An 18,997-nucleotide genomic window follows, 5' to 3' on the forward strand; every position below is an offset into this window, starting at 1 on the left:
GGTGCAGGGCGACGGCGGCACTCGCTATTGGCTGCGGACCCGGAAGTCGCGTCTGACTTGTGGATCGTCAGATCGACTGCCGGGGGGTCGTTAGCGCCTGCGCAGCAGACCGGCGGCACTCAAGCGGCCTTGACCCGGAAGTGAAGGAAGCGGGGTCCCTGTCTCCGGCGGCCCGTGACCTGGAAGCGAAGGGTGCAGCTAGGGTCCCTGTCTGCTTGGCGACGCGGCCCGGTCCCCCGCGGCCCGCTAATGCCTGAGATTAAAGTCACCCCCCTGGGTACGCTGCGGTGGGGCTTAGGAGCGCCCGCAGCCTTGCGCCGGGCGGGCGGGGAGAGGTGGGCGCAGCGAGGCTGCTGTGATTGATGCACCTGCCTCTTGTCCTTGTCCAGGGGCCGGCCAGGACGTGGGCCGCAGCTGCATTCTGGTGTCCATCGCGGGCAAGAACGTCATGCTGGACTGCGGCATGCACATGGGCTACAACGACGATGTGAGTTGGGCTGCGGCCTTTTTGCCATCCTCTTCCCTTGCTCTGCCGTCCCCTCCCCCTGAAACCGTCCCCATTTGTGCTGGTGGCAGTCTCCGTGATCGCCCTGTCGCGGACTCCTGACGTGCTGGACATGGCCATTTGTTTAATGACGTTGACAGCCAGCTTTGTTGATTGTGGATGACCTGCTTTTCTGTCCTGCAGAGGCGCTTCCCCGATTTCTCCTACATCACCCAGAACGGACGGCTGACGGACTTTCTGGATTGCGTCATCATCAGGTGAGAGACCTTGCAGCCCCCTTGCGATCCAGGTGGAAAGAGAGGTGCTTCGGAGGCACTTCTTGACCGTTCAGAACACCCCCTTCCCATGATGACCAGTGCTAGTAATATCTAACGGTGTTAGTAATTCACCGTCACTAATACTTAATAGTATTAGTGCTGGTAATACCTAACAGTTAGTAGATGGTCTAACGCCTGTGCATTGCGCATAGCTCTCTCAGCACTTGAAAAACATGAATGTTTAGCAGGCCTAATTTAATGTACATTTATATAATACAATACTTGTGTGTCTGTAATGTCTCTCAACACCCGGAGTGGGGTAGGACCTGGAAAAGTCTGACTCAAGGCCCCTGGGTTATACCTCTTATTCTGCACATCTCTTTGCAGCCACTTTCACTTGGACCACTGTGGAGCTCTGCCATATTTCAGCGAAATGGTCGGCTATGATGGACCCATATACATGACGCACCCCACCAAGGCCATCTGTCCCATCCTGCTGGAAGACTACAGGAAAATCACCGTGGATAAGAAAGGCGAGACCAACTTCTTCACTTCCCAGATGATTAAGGATTGCATGAAGAAAGTGGTAGCTGTCCACCTTCACCAGACCGTCCAGGTGAATGACCCACCTTGGGCGCTGCTGGTGTAAACCATTTGGCCCAGTCAAGGAGCAGGACTGTTTTTGTCTCTTTGTCCCAGCAGCCCAGAGAATCATAGAAAATTTGGGTTGGAAGAGACTTCAGGAGATCATCTAGTATAGTCCAACCCCCTGCTCAAATTACAACGATCCCCAGCTAGGTCATCCCAGCCAAGGCTTTGTTTAGGCCGGGGATCTCAAACTGTGGGTCAAAACTGAGCAACTTAAAAGGGGGCTGCAAACTTCCCAGGGGATATGCGCAGTGACGCAGAGTAGTGGATGGCGGCAGTGGCTGCTGCGTGTGAGTTCCCTGTCCTCCGTCACTGCCACCTAGCACTTGGGGTTGCAGTATCACAGAGTTTGAGAACCCCTGGTCTAGGTGGCTCTTAAACCTCCAAGGATGGAGATTCCACAACCTCTTTGGGTCGCTTATTCCAATGTTTTACTATCCTCCTAGTGAGAGAGATTTTCCTAATATCTAACCTAAACTTCCCTTGCTGCAACTTGAGCCCATTGCTCCTTGTTCTGTCATGTGCCACCACTGGGAACAGTCCAGCTCTGTCCTCTTTGCAACCTCCCTGCAGGGAGTTGAAGGCTGGTATCAAATCCCCCGTCACCCAAGGTCAGGGTACATCTGCATTACAATGTGGTCAGATAAACCTGAACTAGCTTTACGCTAACTGGCTTAGGCATTACCAGCAGAATAGCTGCAGCAACCCACAGCTGGAAGCAGACTGTGTCCAAGTATTTACTCTGTTTCTTGGGTTGTACAGCATGCATTAGAGCTCTGTGCTTCTGTGCCTACACTGCTAAAGGCTCCTGTGTTGCAGTCTAGACATGTTTTTAGACAGAGGGGTAGTGCCCAATGAGAAAAGAAGGCACAGAAATCTTCTGAAACACCACTGTGTTGGGATCGTCTGCCCTAGCTGCCAGGCTTGCTCTTACTCTTCAAGATTTGTTCTGACTTCGGGGGTTCAGTGATGCCTGTCACTTTCCCTTTGCAGCCCCCAAGGTGTGCGAAGGGTTTGATATGGAGCAGTCAGTGAAGAAGCAGAGCAATTAAATCAGTTGTTTTCAGGGTCGCATGCCCCAGCTTATGAGTTTTGCTTCCCAATTGAGACCAAGCCTCTTTTGGATGCCAGTGGACATCTTTCCATGTAGGTGGATGACGAGTTGGAAATCAAGGCATACTACGCTGGCCATGTGCTGGGAGCAGCCATGTTCCAGATCAAAGTTGGCAGCGAGTCTGTGGCGTACACAGTAAGTATCCAGATAAATATTTTATGGACACTCACGTCTCTAATGGGATATGCCCAGTTACCTTTGAGGCAGTAAATGGGTCCCTTTAATCTTTTCTCTTTTTCCATTAGGGGGATTATAATATGACGCCAGACAGACATTTAGGGTAAGTGAGAAATAGTCACCATTAATTGTATTGGGGCTGCTACAGATTGGGGGATTGTATTGGCAGGTCCTGTTAACCCGTGGGAATTTATTTGTGATGATTCCACATTCTTTGGTGGGAGACTAGACCACTTAATGCCTTCCCTGCTGGGAAGATAAATGACATTTTCGATTGCTGTGCTAAATAGGTTTCTAATGATGTCTCAGGATAGAGGTAAATGCAATGCTCTTCACTCTGGCATATGGTCATATTGATTGCTTTGTCAAGATTGCACAGCCTTTGAATTTGAGTAGTCCATACGTTGCTTCGTTGTCACAGTACCTTTTAAATGTGTTTGACCTTCTAGTGGTCCACACTTTTTTTGTGCCATGGTTTCCTCAGCTGTAAATGGAGGCTGTTGACATCTGTTTTGAGAGCTGTGGGGGCTATGTATTCCTTGTTGTCGTTATTAAATGGTCTTTTTTTTTAATTTGGTACTGCTTTAGTGCTGCTTGGATTGATAAGTGTCGCCCTGATCTATTGATCTCAGAGTCCACCTATGCCACCACTATCAGAGACTCCAAGCGCTGTCGGGAACGAGACTTCCTGAAGAAGGTTCATGAAACTGTGGAGAGAGGAGGGAAGGTGTGTTACGTGGCAAAAGCTAACTGGGGCTCCCCCAGCCCTGTGGGAGATGTGGGCTCCTTGGGGAATGAGAGGAGCCCAGAGATGCTTGTTGGGAAGCAGTATCTCTGCTGCATTGATTTGTTTGCAGTCATTGAGGGTATCATGGCCTAACTCTGCATCTCATCGGCAGGTCCTTATCCCGGTGTTTGCTCTGGGACGTGCCCAAGAGCTCTGCATCTTACTGGAGACTTTCTGGTAAGCATCAGCTTCACCCTTTTCATACTGGATTAGAGCAGACATCCCATTTGTTTCTCTGCAAGTTATTGATGAGAGGCTGCACGTTGGTATGACCGGGATATTGATCAATGATCCCCACTTCCCTTCTGTGAGGGTGTGCATAGAAATTTAGGGTAGTGGGACTGACTCTTGTGTGCACAGAGGGAAGAGCCCAGTGGTGCTTGCCAGAAGCAGCCAGGCCTGACTGACTGACTTGTTTCTCTTCCCAAAGGGAAAGAATGAACCTGAAGGCCCCGATTTATTTCTCCACCGGTCTCACGGAAAAGGCCAATCATTACTACAAGCTCTTCATCACGTGGACCAATCAGAAGATTCGCAAGACTTTTGTCCAGAGAAACATGTTTGAATTCAAACATATCAAGGCTTTTGACAGGGCCTTTGCTGACAACCCTGGGCCAATGGTATGTGGTTAGGAAGGTTATAGAACAGAGGGGCTGGGATAGGAACCACTTCAGTACCACTGCAGGCCTGGCTTAGCAAAGAAACTCACCCGTGTTATGGGGCTGAGCATCCTCAGCTCCTGTTATCAGTGAAAGGCTTAGAAGGAAATGGAAATTTTGAGGAATGAGGTTTGGTGGAAAGTAATTTCCACTGAATTCGATTAGGTTAAAAAAATCATGTGCAAAATACAAGTGCAGAGTGCGTACTGCACTGTGTGAGAGCTGGTACAATACAGGGCCAGAAAAGGCATTTCCTTGTTCATGTTTGAAATGCTGTCCCTCAAAACTGCTTTTAAACTGCGGAGAGAAATGGTCTTTTGGGTGTGGTAGCTTCTAAGCATGTGTTCTGTCTAGGTCGTATTTGCAACTCCAGGCATGCTACATGCAGGACAATCCCTACAGATCTTCCGGAAATGGGCAGGAAATGAAAAGAACATGGTAAGAAAGCTCTGTGGCTTTGAATGACACCTGTGTGAATGCTGCATGGCCCACACAGTTTTGGGAATAAGCTGTGTATCTAATGGGGTAAGAATAGCAGGAGACTCTTTCAGGCGAGTCTTTCTGAAGAATCCATCCACTAACAGTAATAATAATTATAACCCCTGACTGGCTGCTGTATTGTGTACTAGCAGCATGATTTCAGAATAGTGGTGCTTACAGATCAAACTGTAGCTCACTGAAATGCACTGTTCCTCCCCAGGAGTCAAACTGTGACCAGCGGGAGAAGGTTAAGACCTAGTTTGTTGGTGCATATCAGTGAATATGACGCACTTGGTTCTGGTGCTAACATTTAACCTCCTCAAAGTCACCAGCTGTGTCTTGACTCCAGATTCCAAAGGTGGAGAGAGGAGATGATGATGTGTGAAGAAGAACACATTATTCATCCCTACAGACACTGCATGTGAGTTGTGCATGCTTTGCAGACCGGGTTTCCATTTATTTCAGTGGAGGCCAGGACTCGCATGTGTGCTGTTTGGGCAAGTAACCATGGGGGATAACTTTGGAAAGCAGCCCATGTTTCTAAAGCCATCCTGTTCTGAGGCTTTTAGGGGAGCCTGCAGAGAGGTACTGTTCATTTGGCTGCAATCTTTTCATGTAAAGCAATAAGGGAACACTCCTTGACTGAGACTGTGTAAAGCTCTTTTTCCCTACCGGGTATTCCAGAGGTCTTTGAAAGAGGCCTTCCTTTAAAGAGACCCCAATGAACCTGCACGATTGATCTGGTCTCTACGGGCATGGGGAGAAGGGAATCCCTTGAGGAATGACCAAAAGTGCAGGTTTTATCAACTCTAGCTGTTAGGGTTCTTAATCTGCGACATTAGGAGGTGCCTCAGAAACGAGGAGCATTGCAAGATGCTTTTGCTGGGAGTTTATTTTCAACCCTACTTGCATTCTTTTGATGGTATCCCCTGAGACACCTGTCTTAGCTGGTAACAAGCCTTGGTTAGCAACACACATTCTAACAGAAGCCATCTTTTGTTTTATTCTCAATGCTTCTTTCATCCCTGAGGATTTTGCCAGGAAGAATACAGGGAGGGAACAATTAAACTGAACAGAGAGTAGCAGAGGCTGTGGTGGACAGGCTCAGAACCATGGACACTTCCATCATGACTAACACCTGGGTAATTCTGCAGCTCAGGTCGTATGCAGGGGTGATGTATTTTTCTGGATTCCTTCCTAGGTCATCATGCCAGGCTACTGTGTGCAAGGAACTGTGGGCCACAAGATCCTGAGTGGGCAGCGGAAGCTGGAAATGGAAGGGAGGCAAATAGTAAGTGACTGTGACCAGACTGAGCTTTTGGGGAAGCTCTTCAAAGACGGGCAGCTACTAGGCCCTGCTGGTCATGGGTGACACTTATAACCTTACTACCTTCTGTCCAAGAAAACCTCAGTGTTGGTTGTTAGGCTGAGAAATGTTTAAACAGGAGGGATTATTCAACAGATTTCTTTCCTTGTGTTCGCGATCATTTGCCCCCTTCTGCATATGGCCTGGCAGCTGTAGATTGCATAAGCAATAGCACTGCAGTAACTCTTAAGTCTCTTAAGTCACTGAAAAGCCAAATTCTGGGGATTTTAGCATGGGTGGGCAACTATGCTGTGTCCAGAAGAGGTTTAAATCCCCTGTAACCAGAGAGGTAGCCAGCCTATGGGCTTTGTGCAGAAGGGGGGGATGAAAAGTGTTAATTGCAGTCCTTACATGCTGATACACTGTTGCATAGTTGAACCAGTGCTGCAGGGCACAGTCTGATCCTGTAAAACATGGAGTGCTCCCGGCACAATGCCCCCCAGTGAAGCTGGGAATCAGGCTGCTTCGCCTGACCAGCTTCCGGCCATGTGGGATTTCTGTTCACTCCCACAGCGTTGTGTGCATCAAGAGCCCTATGCTACTTCCTGCACGGTGTGGAAGTCATACGATTCCCGATGATTAGGGGCTGGGTTTGTGTGCTTCTCACTGCAGCTGGAAGTGAAGATGCAGGTGGAATACATGTCCTTCAGTGCCCACGCCGATGCCAAGGGCATCATGCAGCTGATCCGCCAGGCTGAGCCACGCAATGTGCTTCTGGTCCATGGGGAGGCAAAGAAGATGGAGTTCCTGAAGCAAAAAATTGAACAGGAATTTCGTACGTACCATTTGTGGGGCAGATGGAGCGTGGAAGCGGGGAGGGTGTGACTGATTGGAGCATGGATAGTTTCCTGTGCTGCTGGCCCCTCTCAGACCAGTTGTGAAGATGCTTGCTGTCATGTATAGTAAGCCCCTGCTGTTGCTTCACTGAGGAGCAGGGAGTGTGTGTTGTCTGTGTGGTGTTACAGATTTATTTAAAATTGTGTTTCCTAAAGCCAGAACAGAGATGTGGAAAGGAAAACGAAGTGCTTTTGTGTCCATATTTCTGTGCTAAAGACCGGGCAAGCACTGGAGACAAGCCAGACTTTTTTTTTTTTTTAAAATCAGTGACTCCTAAGTGCAGGTAGGATAGAGAGCTCCTCACATAGCTCTCTGGAAATTCCTTTTTGGGCAGTTTTAGATGCCTTCCCTAGCACTGGCTTGCTTTTATTCTGTCTGCCAGCTTTGCTGTAATCTGTCTGCAGCCTGTGATCTCAGCTGTCACTAGCCCATAGGTTCAGAGTGGGCAGTTCTCCAAAAGAAGCCCTGCATAAAGCATTGATGAGGAGTCAGTAGGTAGTGGCCTTCCCTTTCAGTGGGTCTCTGCCCTCTTCCATGTTAGAATTAAGAGTCAGGCCCTGGTATGTCATAGGTGCCCTGGGAAGTCTCATTGCATGTACAGGAGTGTTAGCCTCACTGTGCCACACTCACCAGGTTGAGGAACAACGCATATACAATGCAGAGCCCTTGATGATGCTGAAAGGGGGAGGCTCTGTGTGAATGTCCCTCCAATCCTCTTTGCTGTTAACACAGATGTGAACTGTTACATGCCTGCGAATGGAGAAACTACTACGTTTTTCACCAACCCCAACATCCCCGTGGACATCTCCCTTGGACTGCTGAAGAGAGAGACTGCACTAGGTAACAGATGGCTGCCATGGAGTTCCTGCTGGTCGGGCCCAGTGACTGGATTGTATTTATTTTTGTATTACTGAATGAGTGTTCCCTGGATTGTGAACGGTTAGATGCACATCTTGCTGCGGTTGTTTGACCCCAGTATTGTTTCCTGCCATGGCGGGGGGTCGGACTAGATGATCTACTCGGGTCCCTTCCGACCCTAGAAACTATGCAACTATGAAACTGAGGGGGGCATTTCCAAGATCCTTGTATAACTGAGCTTTATCAGGGCTAGAGTGTGCAAGGGGCTTCCAGAGAGTTGCAGTGGCTTCTCACCCTAGCAATATATCTCTGCATCTGGTGGATTCAGTGTGTGGGGATTTTTGTTTCCCCATGCAGAAAAGTTGGAGATGGTTGTTCAGCAGCCAGACACTGTGCAGAGATAACATGTCAGTTTGCTTCATGGGCAGACGTGTATGGACGTGCCACTTCTGCTCTGCTGAAATTCCCAGTTAAGCTGGGAGGGTGTAATGAGTGTGTGGCTGTCACACCTCCGTTGCTTAAAGGTTGAACTCCTTTGCACTTGTTTTTAAAGAGGGAGTGACTAGGACTTATTGGTCGGGCCCACAGAATGGGCCTGCTGTATTCCCACTGTGAGGCTGTACAAACCCTGCTGTCACCAGGGGCTCCGTGAGATCCCAAAGCACTCGACTGTTTCTATCAGTGTGTCAGGTAAGCACAAGGTCATTAATGGCCATGCCCTCCTTTTCCATTGGTCCTGCTCTAGGTCCCCTCCCAGATGCCAAGAAGCCAAAGCTCATGCATGGCACACTGATCATGAAGGATAATGTAAGTGACCACGAGACTGTTCTGGTACTTGTCTTGTAGTCTTTGTGGCCTCTTGTCTCAGAGCCCCCCACTTTCTGGTTTTTTTTTTTTCTTTTAAACAATCCCAGCACAGAGAACAGTAGAGAGGGTGCCCAATATTCTGGGAAACAGCCCAGCAGTGGCAGCTTTCCAGGTGCCATGTGGTTGTGAAGAAAATGTGGGTGTAAGAGGATTCCCAGTCTCCCTGCCATCTGCTCTGTAGAGAGGAGACGGGTGTGCCCCTGGCTATCTGGAAGTGGTCCCTGGAAACTGGGCTGATGCATCCACAGAACCATTGCCCATGAAGTTCTTCCCTTTGGCCAGGGAACTTTCTGCTTCCCCGCAGCCTCCTGCTATGCAGTGGGTGCATCTGATGGATGGCCATGCAGGACATTCTTATCCTGCAACCTAACCTTGTAATTAGATGACTGGTTCATTCCACACAGGCAGTTTTTGTGAGCTTTATATCAGTGAGTAGCTTTGAGAAAAGGGGAATTGGTAAGAGAGAGAAGTACTCCCTGCTTCCTTTGCCCCCCACACCCTGCCTCCTCAAGCAAGTAACCTTAGCAGACCCAGATCCAGCTGGCTGTTTCTGCTTGTGGCAGGGGCTGCAGTGTGCTTGGGCATTCCCAGGTGCTGGGAGAGGGACAGTCCCCACCTTGAGTTGGTTGCTTTGCTTTCATTACCATCCACAGCTAGCCATATAAAAATTTTGGGGGATTCCAGCCCAGTGTATAAGCGAGGCTGCAGCTCATAGACTTCTCCCTTCCCTTGGCAGAGCTTCCGTCTGGTCTCTCCTGAGCAGGCACTAAAGGAGCTGGGCCTTGCAGAGCACCAGCTGCGCTTCACCTGTCGTGTCCACATCCAGGACCCTCGCAAGGAGCACGAAACAGTGCTGCGGGTTTACAACCACCTCAAGGGGTAAGTATAGCCTCAGTGCCAAACTTGGGCAGGGGCTTCTAGAGCTGTGAGCATGATTCACCTATGTTGATCCAAACCAGCACTGTGTAGGTACAGACTGTCAGTAGATAGCAAAAGGGCTGTCTGGGTTGGAAGAGGTGACTTGGGAATCCAGCTGCTAGAAGATATGATGGGTGGGCAGTGCTCATGTGAGCTAGCTAGTTTAGAGTTTCTGCAGGGGCATTTGCCCTGGTGAGCAGGCACCCCTGAGAAACTGTCTAGAATGAAGTTGGTGTCCAAAATCAGCTGGCCCAGGGTAGGAGCAGTACTCTGTGGCCCAAGAGAGTCCAAAATTGTACCTGAGGAGCTGATCTGGCTTGTTACTTCCACAGAAATCAAACTCTATAGGGAACGTAGGATAGACAGAAAGAGCAGCATTAGCAGGCTCTAAATGAGCCCTGCGCGGACTTCCTCAGGTGGTCAGTGTTGGCTCAGAGGCAGGGGGGTGGACGTTTGAGGTGCAGCTCGGGTTTATGCATAGCAGAGAACACTTACAAATATGTAATGCACCTTCTCCCTAGCATCCTCAAGGATTATTCAGTTCAGCACCTCCCTGATGGGTCTATAATGGTGGAGTCTATTCTCATCCAGGCCACAGCACATTCAGAGGATCAAGGAACCAAAGTTCTGCTGGTTTCCTGGACGTACCAGGTGAGAACACGTTTCACTTCATCAGCAAGATGTCTGCCGTCAGAGTGACTCTGTGGTTGGTTTGTCATCAGTGTTTGTGGAATGGGTGTGCCATCTTAAGGATTAGTTTCCATATGAATGTGGTTACAGCATTGCACCATCTTTGTGTGAGGGAGTACATGAGCCACTGAGCTAGGCACATTTTTCAGTATCTTGTTGGTGCATTCTCATTTACTTTTCTGGGTTGTTGCTACAGTCTAGTTTCCAGCTATCAATTCTGTGACTGATGTTTGCATGGAGAAGTCTTGTGGGCTGTGTGACAAGCTGAGTGGCGACAAATAGACATATAAACAAAGTCTGCAACTTAACGACTAGCAAAAATGCTTTCTGAAGTGAAGCTGCAGCTGAAGGAGGCGCTGTGTTTTTTCTCTTCATAGATGGAGTCTTATTTTAAGATGTGTTCACAAGTCTAGTTTCTGTGAACTTTTTTTTGAAAATCTTTGTTCCCAGAGAGGAAACGTTTTCCTGAGAGCTAAGCAAAAATCAATAGTTCTTTCTCTGCTTTAAAAAGAGAGGCACTTATCCTCAAAATAGTCTCCTCAAAGGCATCTAAGCTCATTTCTGACAAATGCAAGTTTTATTGCTAAGCCAGAAATGGGTTCAAGCCAGACAATCTGGCTCCCAAGTGCAAGCCCTGATAATTTGGGAGCTGCTTGGGTCTGGAACGTTGGTGTATAGCTGTGCCTAAAAAAGAGGTTCTGACTAACAGCACAAGACCTGGGAGCCTAGAGTGTGCTGTACCATTGATTTCTTTGTTTTCTGTGTCTAGGATGAAGAACTGGGGAGCTATCTGACCTCCCTCCTGAAAAAGGGACTGCCCCAGTCAACAGGCTGAATGTCTGTAGCAAGGACGAGGAAGCTCCAGGTCTTTTTCACCTTTTTTTTTTTTTTTTTTTGTACATTGTCAGAAGGGTGAAGCAGGGAAGGATGTAAATATGTAGGTTGTGTTTTTTAAATAAAAAAATGAAGTCTTTCCTCTGTCCCATGGTCTGTGCAGTTCAATATGCTTCAAGTCATCAGGCAGGGTTCTGATTTAGCAACAGTGGTTTCTCAACGGGAAAAACCCTCACCGAGGTTTTTCTGCTTGCATTTATTTCTGAGGTATGAAAAGTCAGTTACCCTCTGACAGTAACTTTCCGTGCAGCAATTAGGTTTTTATTTCACTAACAAACAAGTGAGAACATCAACCTACACACCATAGCATAGCACCATTTTCCTCTTCTAAGTCACTGCCCCATGAATTTCTGTTGTCTTGCTTGCTCTTTTAGCTCAGTTGGGTCCTTACAAGCCTTTTGAACAGGAGCCACCTGTCTTTGGTAGCTCAGTTGGACGCTGCTATGGGAGTGATATAGAAAACACGTTTGAGGCATTAACAAAAACAGTTTAAGAGCCATTTAGCTTCAGCATTAAAATGGAAAAGACCAGCTAGCTCAATCCAGTATTAACACAAAGTCCCAAGCTTCATATTGCAGCCGTAACTTAATCTATTAAAATGTCTGCAAAGCTTCCTTGTACAGTAGCTGACAAGCCTATAGTAGGGCGCTCGTACAATTTTTTGTCCCTCCATGCTTCTAATATCCCTGCTGGGTTAGAGAAAAGAGCCCTCCAATGAACTTAATTGCACCTGTGTTCTGGAAATGGTACAAGAATAACAGTGTTAGTAACCAATGGACCTCAGTAGTAACAGCCTGCTGAGGCACACGTTTATTCCAACTTCACAGATGCATGGCAGCTGAAGGAGTTGCCAAAATCTCTGAGCCAAGTTGGCAGACCTGGGGTTTGAACCCAGGGGTTTGCAACTCCTTATCCTTTTATTCTAGGCACTGCCCAGACTGCCTCCCTTGAAGTTAAAATAAGGAATACCCCAACCTTGTGAGAGAAGGTCAGATGAGGAAATGAGTCATTTCAGTTAGGTAGCTAAGTATGCCAAACAACCCTTATTGGGACAGGTCCATTTAATACTTAGAATTCAATATCTATTTAATTGTAATTAATCCACTCAGTGCAACATGAAAAATGAATACCATATACAAAAACAATGTGTTTAACAAGGCCAGTTGCTTGTGTTTTAGTTCCCCTTTTTAATTCACAGTGTGTAGCCAGCAGCCATTCAGGGCTGGAATTGTTCTTATTCTACAAGGATATGTTAAACGCCAGCAAGATAACTGCCTTGCTTGCTTTGGAAATCAGCCTAGTGTTGCCACTTTCCAATAAAGGATTTTTTAACTTAACAGTAATGTTAATTTGGAAATTTTGCTCTGCAGTCTCACTTTGACATTTTGTCACTGCTTATGAAACCTGCAGTGGGACTGGGTACAAATGCAAGTCTTTCTAATTCACAGACCAGACAGCACAGGCTGCTTTGTGTGACCTCTGCTACCAGGCCTTACAGCTTGGCTGGGGTCACAGATAAAGATTGCTGTTATCAGTTGATGCTTCTTTTGGCAAGGAAGGATGGAAGCAGCTGTTTTTAACATGGATGCTGTTCACTTCAGAAGTATAGAACCAGGCATAACACAACCTTGACCTCAGGGAGCTCCCTTACTACTACTAGTGCTACAATTCAAAGTTGGGTTAAATTTAAGCCAGGAACTTAGAGGTGAATGATTGATTTACCTTGTTTTACATAAACCAGTTTGTTTCATCCTTGTGTTTTTGCTTTCAAGTTTTGGCTCTCTTGCTTTGGTAAAAGCAGGAATGGTTACTGAATTTTCTGTCACAGATGGTGTAAACCTCCTTGGGCTGGGATCGAAGCCTGATCTGAAAGTGCCACTGCTTGCTGGCAGACATGAAGTAGTACAGGATGGGGTTCAGGCAGCAATTAAAACTAACCAGAGCTAATGTAACCCGGCGCATTTTGTAGATGAAGTTGGTAAACTGGGGATTTTTGATGACCTGAGCCTTAGTCAGGAAGTGGAATAAGTGGGTGAGGTGGTAAGGAAGGAAGCTCACGGTGCAGATAAACAGGATCACGTAGATAGTCCTCAAGGCCTTCTTCTTGAACATGCTGTGCCTGATGTGGGAGATGCGCTTGGCAATAAGAGGGTAGCTGATCAGGATGATAGCAAAGGGAATGACGAAGCCGAACATCAAGGCAAGAACGTTGTAGGGCACCATGCGATGGGTCCAGCTGGTCACTGAGAAGTTCTCAAAACAGGCTGTCCTGTTCCCTGTGCTGCTGTTGTGAAGGGGCCCCTCGAGTATCAGCGAGACGGCAATGCTTATGGCAGCCAACCAGAGGGCAATGACTGCTACTGTGTAGTGGGTGCCTTTGATCTTGATGTACGTAAAGGGGTGCAGCACGGCTATGTACCGATCAATACAAATGCAGGTGAAGAAGGCAATGCTTAGGTAGATGTTGATGTAATAGAAGGTGCCAGTGATTCTGCAAGCCAGGTCACCAAAGATCCAGTGGTTCTGGTTTTGATGGTAATGGATTTTAAAGGGCAAGATGCAAACAAACAAGGTATCTACTATAGCCAGGTTCATTATGTATATGTAGGAATGAGAGGTGTGGGTGACCTTGGAGGCCAGCAGGTACAGGACAAGGATGTTCTCTATCAGTCCCAGCACAAAGACGAGGCTGTAGATGACAGTGAAGAGGGGGTACTGGAAGCTTACCTCCAAGCTGGCATTGACTGTCTCATTGGAGAGCCCCTCTGTCATGGTCCAGGGAAGGCTTGCCATGCCTTTAGCTGCAGAAAGGCAGTACCCTCAAAGTGCTCCTATGTGATGAGCATCCTTAGAAAGGAGTGGATAGGTCTTTCTCCTTTTAGGTAAACTCCACAGCTGCAAAAGCTTGATGTCCTGTGGTCAGAAAAAAAGTTGCATGAAGCTCTGTGGCCAGGAAATTTTAGTACATTTTGAAGTGCAGGCTTGTCTGCATGGTAAAAAAAACCTAGCAAGAGAAAATTTAAGCATCACCTACTACAATGCAAGTGCATTTTTAGTTTAAACAGTAACAGGCAACCTGCTTATTTGCTGGCATTTAACCTCCAGCTGGAGAAGATCCAGTTAACTTAGCAAGTCAAAAATATATAAAAGGCACAGAAAAGTTCAGCTGCTGTTGGGCCAAAACATTACTCTGGCTCTGGCAGAGGACTGGTCAGTGTTTAAGTAGCACAGGACAATTCCTTTCAGTGACATACTAATAGGGACACTCCCTACTTTAGCAGGGTTTTGCTAACAGCGATTCCACGTACAGCAGTTCTTATGGTGCCATTGACAGCTCCTGCATTGTTTGCCCAGATGATGGAAGAGATGTGTACACCCCCTCGCCTGTTCTTCTTCTCTGGCAGCTGCGACGTAGGCAAAGTCTTTTGTGTTACAGTTCAGGAAGCGGGATTTGAAAGCACAGAACTGAGACAGCTGGTGTCTGTCAGGATACTTAAGACATGCTTGCTGCAGGACCTTGCCAGTCATTAATTAGGTTCACATTACTAATTCCTTCTAATTTTGGGCACCCATGCGGGAAAGCTAAGTTAGTCCCACAGAACCAGATGAGATCTGCAGGCACTTCCATATTCTTAAAGTCAAGTCCTAGGTCTCTGAGATTAGCTATCCAAACTTTGAGCTTGGGCCCATGACCCACACTAGTGGACTCACCTTTAGCATAAGTGCAGACAAGAAGCTGACTGATACTGTAAGCTCCTAACAGACATTAAGTGCCTCAGATCTGAAGCAAAGTGATCCCATGGAAAGTCTGTAGTAAAAATAAACCTGGGTCAGCGCTATCTCTGCTTTCACCCAAGAGCAGTCTGCTGTAGGTGCACAGGCTAGTGTACGCTCCTCAACCACCCAGGCGTGAAGCACAGTAATAGCATCTACTGCTAGCAGCTACTCCAGAGAGCTGCTGTTGTCTGTCCAGAACCCCAGTGGAGTCAGTAGAGAGAAATGTAGGCAAGTTGACCCAGTGCAAGTGCATTGTTTATCAGACCTTTGGAGGAGGTTGTGCAGTCTAGCCTAAGGCTTGGCAGACCTGGCTTCTATGCCTGCCTCTGCAGCTGCCTGCTCTGTAACTTTGGACCAGGTGCTCCACCTGCCATTCTTTGCCTGGCCACAGCAGAGAGTTGCTGGGCTGTAAGCGAGGGTTGAATTAACAGCGGGACTCCATGATTTCTCCTGGTATAAACAACTCTTAATGAATGCTAATCAGCAAATGCAAAACAGCATTTAATACTGGGAAGCTGCCCCAGCCATGGTCCTGGAACTGCCTGCCATGCTATGGGCTGCAGAAGAGGGAGCTGTGTAACTGCCTGTGTGAACATCGTTGAGCAGGAGGGGATAAAGCAACCTCTTACCTTAGGGAAACTCTGCAGCAGCAAGCAGTGTCTTGGCTCTGGTTAGGACTAAATAGCATGGCGCTCTGTTTAGATCAGGCACCTCTGGTCCAGTAAACCAGTTACACTTCATACTTCCACATGTGATGAACCTGGAAAGAGGAAAAAAAAGCCAGTGATTTGTATGTGCTGGAGCATGGCTGCAGGGATAGCAGTCAGCTTATTTACTAGCATTTGACAGCTGGTCAGAGGAGACCACTTTGGTTGAACTGGAGTATGTCCCCTCATACCACAAGGGCTAGGCTAAACCAGGAGGTGGTAGGGAGAAGCTGCCTATGCCTTTACAGTGCACCAACTCTTCTTCATTAACTCTTCCTGTTTTGAGATTCTCAGAAAGGGGCTGGACTGGCATCTGCTTGGGATAATTTAGCAGTAGTGACTGTGACCCTTGTGGTCCCTGCCAGCCCCATGGTCCTCTGATCCCTGGTGTGTCTTAGAGCGAGGTTCCCAAAGTGCACTTGTGGCTCAAGAGCTTTACAGTGCCTTGCAGGCTGCATGCAGTGGTGACTGCCAACATCAGACCTAGAGAACGTACTGCAGATTCACTGGGTATGTCCTGTCCATTAATTCGCCCCTGTGAATCTAGAGGTGGTGACAGCTAGAGGACAGAAGGATTTCCCCTGCTCATGAGGGGCTTCAGCAAAGCCACCAAGGGGCAAGACATTTTCAGGGAAACAATTTGTAAAGCCTGACGTAGGGGGATATGACTAAGGGCTGAAAGAGAACCCACAGCTATTTTTAATGTGCTGGAGCATCTGAGAGGCCCCACTCAGCAGAAGCCTGAGTACACCACAGCCCTCCTGTTTGAATCTGTCTGAAAAGAGCAGGGGTGACTGGAACATCACCGACGTGCTGGTGGATCAGCAGTCAGCACTGGAAACACAAACTTGCAATACAAGGGGCAGTCAGTACAACGTGCAGTGGGGGTAGAGGAGGACATTGAACAGGCTTGGAATATGTGGGCCACAAGAAATTGTAATGGCATCTCAGTGAGGACTCTGAAAGCAGGGAGTCAATGAAGTGGCCGTAGGTAGCAATCCAAGGGAAGGGACAGGTTGCACCAACAGGGATAGTTACACCAACAATGAGTGAGACTGGTATGAACTGTTCTGTCTGCACACTCCTATCATGGGATAAATGGAGCAAAACCATTGCAACTTTACCTGTTATATTTGGGGTTAAAGTTTCAGCAGTTTAGCTCAGCGGAGATGGAACAGATGGCTGATATGTGACTCTCAGTGGCAACTCCCCTCCTTTTAAAGCAGTGAGAGGTCACATCTGCAGAATAACAGTTGGGACATACCTTTATTCCTGTGTGCCGATGTCATGCCTTCAACAGTGCCTTCTTGGGTATCCTTGCACACATGGGCCCTAACACCTGTGAAAAGGAAAGGAAGCAGACTGTTGCTGTCTGGTAGGCAACAGACGGGCTGGAGTAGATGGAGTCAGTTGTTGACAAGAGGCTGAGATGGCATCACACAGGAAAAGGCTCCTTCTACATGCTGAACATTGCTATGGGTGAATAAGTGGGCGTGTGTTACTTAGCTAACAGGAAGACCCAGGCTGGGTCCTGTTGAGCAGCCTTGCTGAGTTACTGCCATTTAGAAGCATATATTTATCGGCCTGCTATATCCAGCCTTTCTGTTTTCAGTTTGTTGTCCCCATTTGTCTGGGACGAGTCCAGTTTGGTGTAGCTGCTTCAGCCTACCATCTATGTCGGGTGTGAATTGAAGCTTCCCATGCTGAAAGAGGACGGCAGCCTGTCTCAGCCTCCAGGCTTCTGAGAAGGAAGCATTTGGGCTTCTGGTTGCTCATGCTCCCCAAACAAGAGTAACTGTGCTGAGAAATTTCCACTCCCCAAATGTCAACCTCCTTTAGCTCAAATACAGCCAAGTGAGGAGGAGGGGAGGAAGAAACTCACACAATGTTCCCTGCCTGGGTCGGCCAATACTTTTCAAACAACTGCGCGATAGTTCCAGGAGGCAGATAAAATAGATTACTTGAGCATCAGCATTATGCACAAGGGAACAGAGAGGTAAAGTAACCCTCACAGTGCTGCATAAGTAGGACTAAAACCCAGTTCTCCCACATACTGCCACCTTCACAGTCATAAACAACCCAAACCATTTACTTAGCCTATTACCCTGACAGCTAACAAGGCCAAGTGCAGGACCAGGAATTCAGTTCTGTATGAATCCAGTTCCTTTGGCACGGTTTATTATTGTCCACTTTAAATTTTACTTCTTGCACTTTGCCTCAATGGTAAAAATCATTTTGCTGTTATCAGGAGCCAATTTTTTTTGTTTTCAAAACTGTCTGGGAGAGGAAAGGATGCATTGGATTGAAGATGTTTCTATCAGCCTTTTGACCTAGGGAAACTCATGGTGGGGCAAGTGTTTCCCTGAATCACAAGTCAGTGGAAACATTTTTCCAACTCCAAGGATGACAGACTTGATTTTTTACACGCTTGGTAATGGGTCAGGTTTCAGAGCTGCTTTGAAAGCCACCAGAGAGGCAAGTCCCAGCATCCTAAAATTCTCTTTTGTAGAAATCACATCCAAATATCAAAAATTAAGAGAGCAACAAAAAAAGGGCTTATGTAAGCTGGTCGGCAACTTTCTAACACTTACTACAGCTTGAAAACTGATTCTGATTTAGGAACTTTCCACTTAGCACATCTTATTACAACAAGATCATACTTTCCTGTTAAAAACAAATCCATCAGCCACTGCAGCTATGTGGTTCTGCTTTTAAGGATGCAGCCTATTGCCATAGTCTGAGGCAGTGCAATGACCAACTTGCTCCTGACCCTCTGGCTAGTACAAGTCCAGTGGTTCGCACTGCAAACATGCCAGCAAGTCTATAAATGGTTGAGAACAGGGTTTTAGTTTGACTACAAGTTGAAAGGCATTGGCAGAGGATGAGAGGCCGGAGTTTTGTATCTTTTTTATGAAAAGGGCTGGAAATTTAAGGCCTTTTCTTATGGAGGTGGATGGCATTTCTGATGCCACTTGGCTTTATTTTGTGTGACATGGCATCATAGATCCAGGTAGGGGGGTAGATAATAGGAATAAACTTACCCACCAGCTGAGGCCGTCTTGTCCGATCTGACCACCGCAACAAGCAGGCTGACTTCTCTGATGTCTGTACAAAGCAGAGGTGAACGCTGCGGTCTTCCACCTGAAGTGTTACAGCAGCGCGAAGTGCTTTGCAAGTTATGCAGTAAAACCTTCCCACGCTGCTCTGCAGAGAAACCACAGGAAGTGAAGATGAAAGCCAAGCACTCTGGGGTACTCCGGAGGAGCTGAATGCAAAATTTCTGTGGAGGTGCAGTGGTTGCACTGTTCACAGCAGGTGTTTTGGGAAACTTGAGCTGTATGAAAGGCCTGGTCCAACATCCCATGTGCACAGCCCTAGCCCTCTCTCCTAAGGGCTGCCCACTTCTCAAGCAGATGTTGACACTCGAGTTTGACTTAGGCTCAGACCAAATGCCTT

The 18,997-nt window shown here is 47.5% G+C and overlaps 2 protein-coding genes across 2 annotated transcripts; one reads left to right on the forward strand and one right to left on the reverse strand.

The window, feature by feature from the left end:
- The first annotated feature begins 171 nt into the window (after positions 1–171).
- CPSF3L (cleavage and polyadenylation specific factor 3-like) lies at positions 172–12,394 on the forward strand. Its single transcript, XM_019541582.1, has 17 exons — positions 172–277; positions 390–487; positions 689–762; positions 1,150–1,378; positions 2,561–2,659; positions 2,770–2,804; positions 3,290–3,428; positions 3,601–3,665; positions 3,919–4,108; positions 4,502–4,585; positions 5,829–5,918; positions 6,606–6,768; positions 7,563–7,670; positions 8,434–8,495; positions 9,292–9,434; positions 9,995–10,124; positions 10,933–12,394. Exons 1-17 carry the CDS (start codon positions 250–252, stop codon positions 10,996–10,998), a joined length of 1,803 nt encoding a protein of 600 aa, XP_019397127.1. The 5' UTR covers positions 172–249; the 3' UTR covers positions 10,999–12,394.
- Positions 11,261–18,574, reverse strand: LOC109314418 (lysophosphatidic acid receptor 6-like). The gene is made up of 3 exons (XM_019541583.1): positions 16,806–18,574; positions 15,464–15,594; positions 11,261–13,970 (listed from the first exon to the last, which is right to left on the reverse strand). The coding sequence occupies exon 3, from the start codon at positions 13,848–13,850 to the stop codon at positions 12,825–12,827; it is 1,026 nt and encodes a 341-aa protein (XP_019397128.1). The 5' UTR covers positions 13,851–13,970; positions 15,464–15,594; positions 16,806–18,574; the 3' UTR covers positions 11,261–12,824.
- Positions 18,575–18,997: the final 423 nt, after the last annotated feature.

This window comes from Crocodylus porosus, unplaced genomic scaffold, assembly GCF_001723895.1.
Source record: "Crocodylus porosus isolate Cpor-Errol unplaced genomic scaffold, CroPor_comp1, whole genome shotgun sequence".
Classification (NCBI taxonomy): domain Eukaryota; kingdom Metazoa; phylum Chordata; order Crocodylia; family Crocodylidae; genus Crocodylus; species Crocodylus porosus.